This window comes from Ylistrum balloti, unplaced genomic scaffold, assembly GCF_031769215.1.
Source record: "Ylistrum balloti isolate Yb309-2 unplaced genomic scaffold, AGI_CSIRO_Ybal_v1 Utg369594, whole genome shotgun sequence".
In the NCBI taxonomy this organism is placed as follows: Eukaryota; Metazoa; Mollusca; class Bivalvia; order Pectinida; family Pectinidae; genus Ylistrum; species Ylistrum balloti.
In genome coordinates this window covers 275,931-287,938 of record NW_026781878.1, presented here as the reverse complement: position 1 = coordinate 287,938, position 12,008 = coordinate 275,931, and the positions used below count along the sequence as shown (strand labels likewise).

Genomic DNA, 12,008 nt, shown 5'->3' with positions numbered 1-12,008 from the left:
CAGTGCACAGATTGCACAGGATGTCCGAAGCGTAAAACAGTTCACAGGTCCATATATGTGGTGTATTGCCGGAGATCCAGCAGCTGAAATGCATTTGCTTTCTGTCATCACACAAATGGAAGTCGGGGTGGGGATGTGGGTGGGGGTGGGGAGGGGGTGGGATTGGTTAGGATTCGTATTAAATGCGCGAGGTTCTAATAGGCAGGTATTTGACAAACACTTTCAAGAAAAAATGTATTTTAGACACGCAATATATATTACAGTGCGTATTCTAAATTATATAAATATATATGTCCGGGTGTGTGTACTGTATATATACCTATGTCGGGGTGTTAGTGTGTATTTTATATATACATATGTCTGGGTGTGTGTATTCTATATATACATATGTCGGGGTGTTAGTGTGTATTATGTATATACATATGTTCGGGTGTTAGTGTGTATTCTATATAAACATATGTCGGGATGTTAGTGTGTATTCTATATTTACATATGTCTGGGTGTTAGTGTGTATTCTATATAAACATATGTCGGAGTGTTAGTGTGTATTCTATATAAACATATATTGGGGTGTTAGTGTGTATTCTATATATACATTTGTCGGGGTGTTAGTGTGTATTCTATATAAACATATGTCGGGGTGTTAGTGTGTATTCTATATAAACATATGTCGGGGTGTTAGAGTGTATTCTATATAAACATATGTCGGGGTGTTAGTGTGTATTCTATATATACATATGTATGGGTGTTAGTGTGTATTCTATATATACATATGTCTGGGTGTTAGTGTGTATTCTATATATACATAGGTATGGGTGTTAGTGTGTATTCTATATAAACATATGTCGGGGTGTTAGTGTGTATTCTATATAAACATATGTCGGAGTGTTAGTGTGTATTCTATATAAACATATGTATGGGTGTTAGTGTGTATTCTATATAAACATATGTCGGGGTGTTAGTGTGTATTCTATATAAACATATGTCGGGGTGTTAGTGCGTATTCTATATAAACATATGTTGGGGTGTTAGTGTGTATTCTATATAAACATATGTCGGGGTGTTAGTGTGTATTCTATATAAACATATGTCGGGGTGTTAGTGTGTATTCTATATAAACATATGTCGGGGTGTTAGTGTGTATTCTATATAAACATATGTCGGGGTGTTAGAGTGTATTCTATATAAACATATGTCGGGGTGTTAGTGTGTATTCTATATAAACATATGTATGGGTGTTAGTGTGTATTCTATATAAACATATGTCGGGGTGTTAGTGTGTATTCTATATAAACATATGTATGGGTGTTAGTGTGTATTCTATATAAACATATGTCGGGGTGTTAGTGTGTATTCTATATAAACATAAGTCGGGGTGTTAGTGTGTATTCTATATAAACATATGTCGGGGTGTTAGTGTGTATTCTATATAAACATATGTCGGGGTGTTAGTGTGTATTCTATATATACATATGTTTGGGTGTTAGTGTGTATTCTATATATACATATGTCGGGGTGTTAGTGTGTATTCTATATATATTTATGTCGGGGTGTTAGTGTGTATTCTATATAAACATATGTTGGGGTGTTAGTGTGTATTCTATATAAACATATGTCGGGATGTTAGTGTGTATTCTATATAAACATATGTCGGGGTGTTAGTGTGTATTCTATATATACTATATATACATATGTCTGGGTGTTAGTGTGTATTTTATATATTCATATGACGTGGTGGTAATGTGTATTCTATATATACATATGTCTGGGTGTTAGTGTGTATTCTATATATACATATGTATGGGTGTTAGTGTGTATTCTATATATACATATGTCTGGGTGTTAGTGTGTATTCTATATATACATAGGTATGGGTGTTAGTGTGTATTATATATATACATAGATATGGGTGTTAGTGTGTATTATATATATACTATATATACATATGTCGGGGTGTTAGTGTGTATTCTATATATACATATGTATGGGTGTTAGTGTGTATTCTATATATACATATGTCTGGGTGTTAGTGTGTATTCTATATATACATAGGTATGGGTGTTAGTGTGTATTCTCTATATACATATGTCGGGGTGTTAGTGTGTATTCTAAATATACATATGTCGGGGTGTTATTGTGTATTCTATATAAACATATGTCGGGGTGTTAGTGTGTATTATATATACATATGTCGGGGTGTGTGTATTCTTTATATACATATGTCGGGGTGTTAGTGTGTATTCTATATATACATATGTCGGGGTGTTAGTGTGTATTCTAAATATACTTATGTCGGGGTGTTAGGTAGTTAAATTGTTACTTATGAATTTCAACCTCTTATCAGTTAATAATGGTTACTTAATTTTACTGATGTTTACACCATCATCTTCTCAAAGTATCATATCATTCTGTCTCCCACGCAACTTTTTTATCTTAAAATTTCTGTATCTTTTTCAGCAACGGATTCTGTGTATCACAATACGGATCGAGTGGTTGAAGTGAAAGCGGATAATGATGAACTGAGAGCTATAATTGATTTAGATAAGGAAGATAATATGATACTAAGAAAGTGGAGAACATAAAATTCAAGTGCACGTTTTATCAAAATAAAAAAAAATCTATATTGTTGTAAATCTGTGGTCTTATTTCTCTTAGCCTTTGCATTCACCCATGTTTATTTTTGCCTTCTTTTCCTTTTCAAAAGGATGTGAGCGAGAATTAAATAAGGTAAAGACTTAACACGAAAGGCTTCCGTTTAAACTAGAAAATGACGTATAAAGAAATGTAAGAAATCCCCTCCACAAAAAAAAGTTTCTAGTCGTTCAACCTCTCCCCAAAATCTCCTTAGACTATTCAGTACACTCGCAAACCATTCGTAGTACATCAACTAAAATAGCACCAATCAAAGTACGTCATTTGAAATGCAACCAATCATTGTACGTCATTTGAAATGCAACCAATCATTGTACGTCATTTGAAATGCAACCAATCATTGCACGTCATTTGAAATGCAACCAATCATTGTACGTCATTTGAAATGCAACCAATCATTGCACGTCATTTGAAATGCAACCAATCATTGTACGTCATTTGAAATGCAACCAATCATTGTACGTCATTTGAAATGCAACCAATTTGCTCGTATCTAAGTAATACTCTCGACGTGAGTTCACGATGAGAAAAATTGTGAGTGTGAGAGAACATTCTACCAGAAAGTCTTTAAAACGACATTTCAACTTAAGCATGCTATAATAAGTTATATTGAAATTATAATGATAATACATAAAATTGTAAAAGTAGTTACAATTTATATCGGTTCTTAGAACATGCCCTGTTTTCTAAACAGGAATACTGCAGAGTTTATTTCAACTACACCTGTTACAACCAAAGCAAAAGGTATGTTGTCACATAGAGATCTGCACAAGGTTGCTTTTGACGCAACCATTCAGAGGGTGACGTTGACGGTCACTCCAGGCTTAAGTTTACAACTGAGTCCCATGTATGTGGAATTATTAGGACAAAAGTATGACAGACTATGACAAAAATATGACAGACTATGACAAAAGTGTGACAGATTGACAAAAGTATGACAGACTACGAAAGACTATGACAAAAGTGCGACAGACTATGACAAAAGTATGACAGACTATGACAAAAGTATGACAGACTATGACAAAAGTGTGACAGACTATGACAAAAGTATGACAGACTACGACAAAAGTATGACAGACTACGACAGACTATGACAGACTACAGACTACGACAAAAGTGTGACAGACTATGACAAAAGTATGACAGACTATGACAAAAGTATGACAGACTATGACAAAAGTATGACAGACTACGACAAAAGTATGACAGACTATGACAAAAGTATGACAGACTACGACAAAAGTATGACAGACTATGACAAAATTGTGACAGATTGACAAAAGTATGACAGACTATGACAAAAGTGCGACAGACTATGACAAAAGTATGACAGACTATGACAAAAGTGTGACAGACTGACGAAAGTATGACAGACTTCGACAAAAGTATGACAGACTATGACAAAAGTATGACAGACTATGACAAAAGTATGACAGACTACGACAAAAGTATGACAGACTATGACAAAAGTGTGACAAAAAAGTCAACAGGCAAATCACTACATATCTCACAAAGAAACAAAATATTTCAGGATCATCATGACGCATTCTGCAATCGATATGTAGCAGACACGCCACAATGAAGGGTGCCGTTCCCCTTCGACATCAATTCACCCTGACATCTTCATTCTAGCATGACATTTCAAAAACTGCGTGACCTCCCTTTGTATGAAAGGTTAATGTATCTTTGTTCTGTTTTACGCTTTTTAGCTGCAGATTGACTACATTTGTATCAAATACTATTTTAACTGCCAATAATGTAAAGATAAGACTCGAAACAAAAAATAGCAAAACTTGAAAGGTGTCATACAATACATACATGATTGCAAATAAATAGCAAAACTTGAAAGGTGTCATGCAATATATACATGATTGCAAATAAATAGCAAAACTTGAAAGGTGTCATGCAATACATACATGATTGCAAATAAATAGCAAAACTTGAAAGTTTCCATACAATATATAAATGATTGCAAAAAATAACAAAACCTGAAATACAATTTATTAACATCGTTGCAAATAAATAGCAAACTTCAAAGGTGCCATACGTTTTATGCATGACTGAAAAAATAGCAAAACTTGAAAGATGCAATGCAATATGGACACAAAATGATATCTCACAAAGCTGACAGCAAATTGGAATTATATGTTTGTTTACAAGGGTCGGTTACTTGGCTTATAACATCGTTCATAATGCCGTGTTGTGACAAATATATGCTGCGGTATAGACTATGCTGCGGGGTGAATCAGTACACTACTTAGGGTTCATGTGAACAATCAATGTGGATGCAGCTGGACGGGGTCGTTCACATGTTTGCAATAACTATGAATGAAACATGATTAAGAATGACAATATCAAGCGTTTTCCTGACCAATGTTTCCAAACAAAACAGTGAATACTTCAAGAGAACAAAAAAAACGTAATCAATGTTACTTTCTAATAATAGAGATTATATTCAGTCATGTATGTTGAGAAGTTTACTGTTTACAGTTCGATCATTTCAACAATAATATTATCAATATTTTGCCTGGTATTTACCTGCATGTCACGTATACATTCATTCGAATAGTGGCACGTGTTCGTGTACTAAACTATCTTATATATATATAATTATGAGATTTATTTAATTATGGAGCTGGTGCACCTCCCTGTCTTTGTAGCATTACTGACGACCCCTAGAAGGACGAAACAGCTGTATGATGTAGCATTACTGACGAGCCCTAGAAGAATGAAAAAAACTGAAAAACTGTATGATGTAGCATCACTGAAAAGTCCTAGAAAGATGAAAAAGTGTATGATGTAGCATTACTTACGAGCCCTAGAAGGACGAAACAGCTGTATGATGTAGCATCACTGACGAGTCCTAGAAGGACGAAACAGCTGTATGATGTAGCATTACTGACGAGCCCTAGAAGAATGAAAAAAACTGAAAAACTGTATGATGTAGCATCACTGAAAAGTCCTAGAAAGATGAAAAAGTGTATGATGTAGCATTACTGACGAGCCCTAGAAGGACGAAACAGCTGTATGATGTAGCATCACTGAAAAGTCCTAGAAAGATGAAAAAGTGTATGATGTAGCATTACTTACGAGCCCTAGAAGGACGAAACAGCTGTATGATGTAGCATCACTGACGAGTCCTAGGACGAAACAGCTGTAAGATGACATTACTGACGAGCCCTAGAAGAATGAAAAAAACTGAAAAACTGTATGATGTAGCATCAAAAACTGAAAAGTCCTAATAAAGATGAAAAAGTGTATGATGTAGCATTACTGACGACAAAGGACGAAACAGCTGTATGATGTAGCATCACTGACGAGTCCTGAAGGACGAAACAGCTGTATGATGTAGCATTACTGACGAGCCCTAGAAGAATGAAAAAAACTGAAAAACTGTATATATATATATCACTGAAAAGTCCTAGAAAGATGAAAAAGTGTATGATGTAGCATTACTGACGAGCCCTAGAAGGACGAAACAGCTGTATGATGTAGCATCACTGACGAGTCCTAGAAGGACGAAACAGCTGTATGATGTAGCATTACTGACGAGCCCCAGAAGAATGAAAAAAAAACTGAAAAACTGTATGATGTAGCATCACTGAAAAGTCCTAGAAAGATGAAAAAGTGTATGATGTAGCATTACTGACGAGCCCTAGAAGGACGAAACAGTTGTATGATGTAGCATCACTGACGAGTCCTAGAAGGACGAAACAGCTGTATGATGTAGCATTACTGACGAGCCCTAGAAGAATGAAAAAAACTGTATGATGTAGCATCACTGAAAAGTCCTAGAAAGATGAAAAAGTGTATGATGTAGCATCACTGACGAGTCCTAGAAGGATGAAACAGCTTTATGATGTAGCATCACTGACGAGCATAGAAGGACGACATGGCTATATGATGTAACGTCACTGATGAGTCCTACAAGGATGAAAATGCTGAATGATGAAGCATCTATTTTTATTTTCTATTTCTAGATATAAAGTAGGAATGTTCACGTGGCGAGAAAACGTAACTCGCAGTTAAGAAAGCTTGTCAAATGACTTGTGGTCAAAACGGCCGTTTAAACGAGGTTCGATCGCGAGTTTGGGGACGAAAAGGGTGGCCGCTGGCCGCGTTAAACAGGTGACCGTTAAATTAGGTATCATTAATGAGCAAAAACGATTGGGAGCGTCTGAAAACGGCCGTTATAAGCAGGTGACCGTTTAACTAAGGTGGCTGTTATGACAGGTTAGACTGTATATGATTTTATGGGTTTTTTTTTAGAATTGAATGCTTCGGATTTAACAACTAGAATAGTCTCTCATTTTAAACCACCTCACAGTAATGTATAGTTTACAGTATAATAGAATCACATCAAGTAAGATATATGATTATCTTAATACAACTAACATTATCTAAACAGATACGAGGACCAATAATAATAAAAAAAATATTTGTTGTGACTAAATCATCTGATTTGTAACATACGTCTTCTCCACGGACGCATCTGCCCTTTTTCACGATGTTTTGATGTGTTTTGATGTTATATGTCCCATTAATAAATCCCATTGCCGAATTTGTCTACCAGTTATATAATAGTATATTATTACAAATGAAAAAATTCTGACATATTTGTACAAATTCACACGCAAATGTCTGATTAAAAAAGTGTAACCCTGTTAAATAAAAAACCTACTCAAATTAGACTATTATATTGTAAAAATAATATTTGTTCTGTTTTTTGTTTTGTTTTTTGTTTTTGGTTTTTTTTTAAACAAGTATCACCATTATTTAAGTACAACAAAAATCAAACAAAAAAACGCAGAAAAAATAATAATTTTCATAAAAAATTATCAAATAACGAAGTACTGACTTCAAATTCCACGACTTTTTAGGGTAACAAAATTACACCCATATCCAATTCCCCGATTTAACCAAATAAAAATATAATTTTTAATATCAATTTTAAAAACAGTTTTAATATAATATCATTTAACATCCCCAAAACAGACTTTCAATACTTTTATTCCATAATGGTTCGAGATTTGTTTTACTCATTAATATTTTGTTACTGTTTTTTCTTGATGTTGTCTTTCGTTTTATTGATTCTTCAGTCTCGTTGCTGATATTTATTCATTCGTTTGTTTTTCATTTTCATTTATGATTAGGGTAAGTAAGTTCTCAGAAATATCGGAAATTACTCAGTTATAGAAAATGTCGGGCAAAAATCAATCGAAAGAGAAACTACAATAGTAAATTCAATAATGTGTTATTTAAGTAAGCGTTACAGTTTAAATGTCCTGTGTGTTATGTTTATACAAAGTCAGATCAATAGCTGTAGAAAGACGTTTACGTCGTGATATTGTCATTTCGTAAATGTGACTAAAACACTTCAATAGGCTTAAGGAAGTATAACGTGTATTGCTGTTGGGTGGTAAACACAGTTTGAGACGTAACTGGACATTATCTCCATCTGGGACGTTTAGAAAATATTTTTGACATAAGTCGTAAAAAACTATAAGAAGATGCAGGAAAGTGTGACTTCTACAAGGACAGGTAAGTGCATTTTATTTCTGCATCATGCACTTCTATCTACGAGTGTTAACATCTTATTATCCGAATTACAAAGCATTGATTTAATGTATTTGAATTTTTTTATTTAGATGATTGTCAAAAAAACACAAATTCAGATAGATATAAGCAAGTAAACAGAGACTACAGAAGCGAGACCATTACATATCGTTTTTATGAAATAAGGATTTTTTTTCTTTTATCTATCATTTTTGGGTAATTTGCTGAACTTCTGGCAAAATCATTTGAAAAGCGCGCAAAAATTTCATAATTTTCTCGTAAAATGGAAGCAAAATTTGACATTCTATAGATCATGTAACTTTAATGCTTTTGCAAAACTTGATGACAATAGCCTTTTGTTACACTGATTTATATATAGATATAAATATAAGCAACATATTTCGTGTTCAACATTATTTATTTGGATTTACAAAGATTTCCTTTGCGGCTGTTGTCGATGAAGAAAATGAAATTCTCTCGTTCGGGACACCGCACCTTATCAATCTTGTATTTTCTAAGGAGTGGGTGTAATTGTTTTTTGTTGCTTATGTTTTGCATAAATTAATTGACTCTATGTAAGCATGTCAGTATGTTGTTTGTTTATTTGTTTTTGTTTTTTTTGTTTTTTTTTTTTTTTGTTTTGTTTTTGAAGAATTTCGTGTATATGAATATAACCATTGAGGAATTGAACGGAGGTCCAAACATTTACCTCCTAAAATACTTATAAGTAATAGACCACGGTATTTAAAAATGAAATGTTATTTGATTTTTTTTTTTAGACATTTTAACAGATATTGTGTTTGATAAGTAAGTAAATAACAGAGGTCACGATTTTTATGTCCCAGTTCCTTTTTTTAAACAAATTATCCATGTACACTCTACTTTCCTATCGACAAATTAATGCTCTTTAAGGTATTAGCGGGACAGCATCACTGTTTAAGACTATTCATATTTTTACAATATCTTTATATCAGTGATAGAATCGGTGGTAAATGAACTACCCTCGTGACAAGACTCTATACGTCTACGTCCTTTCATGCATGTTACACATACATTTACGTAGCAGGTAACTACAGTCTGTTATCAGGACACGCTGTTCCTGTATATATAGATATAATCACCATACATACTATATATCAAGTCTTTGGGTTTTCGATATTGTAAGTTGAGGTCACACATTCCCTTCCGGAACACCTGGTCATTGTCTCTGTGGTCTTTTCAGAAATGTTAGTGTAATAATTTGTTTTTTGTTTTCGTTTACTCTTATTTCATTGCGTAGAACATTCTGCAGACATCTCTTTATTTTCTGTGATGATTCGCAGATTAAAAAAAAAACAAAGTAAACACAGCTGATTGGGTGTCGATGTTGATACATCGGGTGTTGTGGTTGATACATCGGATGCCAACGTTGATACATCGGGTGTCGTGGTTGATACATCGGATGCCAACGTTGATACATCGGATGTCGATGTTGATACATCGGATGCCAACGTTGATACATCGGATGTCGTGGTTGATACATCGGATGCCAACGTTGATACATCGGATGTCGATGTTGATACATCGGATGCCAACGTTGATACATCGGATGTCGATGTTGATACATCGGATGCCAACTTTGATACATTGGATGCCAACGTTGATACATCGGATGCCAACGTTGATACATCGGGTGTCGTGGTTGATACATCGGATGTCGACGTTGATACATCTGATGTCGATGTTGATACATCAGATGACGATGTTGACACATCGGATGTCGACGTTGATACATCGGGTGTCGTGGTTGATACATCGGGTGTCGATGTTGATACATCAGATGACGATGTTGATACATCGGATGCCAACGTTGATACATCGGATGTTGTGGTTGATACATCGGGTGTCGTGGTTGATACATCGGGTGTCGGTGTTGATACATCGGATGCCAACGTTGATACATCGGGTGTCGTGGTTGATACATCGGATGTCGTGGTTGATACATCGGGTGTCGATGTTGATACATTGGATGTCGACGTTGATACATCGTATGCCAACGTTGATACATCGGGTGTCGTGGTTGATACATCGGATGTCGATGTTGATACATCGGATGTCGATGTTGTTTCCCTATTCATCTGTCACCTTATAGATCGTGACTGAATATTAAGACCATAAAAAAAACACATACGAGCCTGGTCAAGTTTTCGTATTATACTAAGTTTCCGACCTTTATCTGCACTAAAATTCTATACTCGTTTCGATCGTAGCCAACATGTAACTTAAATAATTTAAAATATAATATAAAGATATATTTATCAACATGATATGCACCTTTTTAAAACTGTTTTACTCTGGAGTTTCGTTACGTCATCAAAATTACCCATGATGCCTCTCAAATTAAATGAATGACTGGAATTCGAGTGTCGGTTTGATCATCTCAGAACGCAAAGAAAAACACGATGTAGACATCTACAGACGAAGACAAATATAAAAATTAATTACAGACTGTTAGACCAATGAAGCAGAATCATTATACAAAATATGTACTATATTTAAATCACCAGACATTTCTTTATAAAACGTGCTTATCTCACAAATTAACATAGTTTACCTTATACACCTAGTTAAACGTTACAGACTTCTGATGTTCAGTCTCCACTCAATACGTCAATAAATCAACTCCAACACAGACAGAACTAATACGTTCCATTCTGATGAGTTCAGCTGTGAAATCAACATGTAATCATATTTCCGCTGACTGAACCAGGTCTACTGATACAGATTACAGGATTAAAAAAAAAACATGCAGGCGTTGTATCTTTCTACATTTATGCTGTTTTTTTTTTTATTAAATCCTTCTCTGACTTTGTTGTCTACACAAATCTTTTTTTACGATTTTCCGATGTATGTACAATGTCACGATAGAAGTCACGAACTTCGTGAATGTAATAGATTCTATGTAAACCTACGCTAGCTACACAACAGCATTATTTACGGAGAAACTTTCGCTATATATATATTAAATAATGAGACAGGTGCAACTCCCTGTCTGCGTTTTCATTCGACAGTGTTTATAATTGTTGATTATTAAATGTGTATGTTCGTTCACGGAACTGACCTCTTCAATTTTCTCTAAATAAAACATATTTGTAGTTATCAAGTCTTATATGTATATGAACTAACGGAACTGGCCTTTTCAAGTTTTTCTAAATAAAAACAAACGGTGTCCATTTCACGATCAACTTGTTTTATTATTTTTTTTTTCAAATAAAACAAAATTCATCAAAGAGCTGAGCTAACCACAACAAGTAAAAATGACCTTGTTGTTTAATTCCAGGATACACTGAGATTTTGTTTCCTAAAAAATGTCCCAAATAAATCAAATCTCTCTGTACATAATATGTTTATTGGTCTGCTGCCATTATTTACGTGATTTTGACAGGCTGTTTTAGATAGTCTATGTTTTTTCTTTACAAAATGTGTCTTAAATGAAACTGCATTGTGATACAGAATCAACTGTATTCCTCGTTATGTTAATGCAACAACCCTGTCACGCTTTGTTAAACAATAGCGTAAAACAGACAACCAAAGACAAGATTTGTAAAACATTCTATATTCACGCCTTAAAAATACAAACATATAACACAGAAATAGGATGGTAGTAACTGATGTTTAAACCATTGTCTACTGTTCCTACACAAATTATATTATTCTAGAGTACTGTTTGATAAAGAAACGCGCCCCTTTCGTGATTTACGTAATCGATAGATCCTTTGTACTAAACTTTACTATTGAAACTAAGAAATTTGAATCGTCAA

At 34.3% G+C, this 12,008-nt stretch overlaps 1 protein-coding gene across 1 annotated transcript; it reads left to right on the top strand.

The window, feature by feature from the left end:
- Positions 1 to 4,018: 4,018 nt before the first annotated feature.
- Positions 4,019 to 10,350, top strand: LOC132545240 (aspartate and serine-rich protein-like). Its single transcript, XM_060208919.1, has 2 exons — positions 4,019 to 4,142; positions 9,944 to 10,350. Exons 1-2 carry the CDS (start codon positions 4,019 to 4,021, stop codon positions 10,348 to 10,350), a joined length of 531 nt encoding a protein of 176 aa, XP_060064902.1.
- Positions 10,351 to 12,008: the final 1,658 nt, after the last annotated feature.

Excerpts from the sequence above, each read along its gene's own strand:
- LOC132545240 (XM_060208919.1), top strand. The coding sequence starts at position 4,019 with ATGACAGACTTCGACAAAAGTATGACAGACTATGACAAAAGTATGACA. Across the intron at positions 4,143-9,943 it reads TGTGACAAAAAAGTCAACAG|ATGACGATGTTGACACATCG; the intron begins GCAAATCACTAC and ends TTGATACATCAG.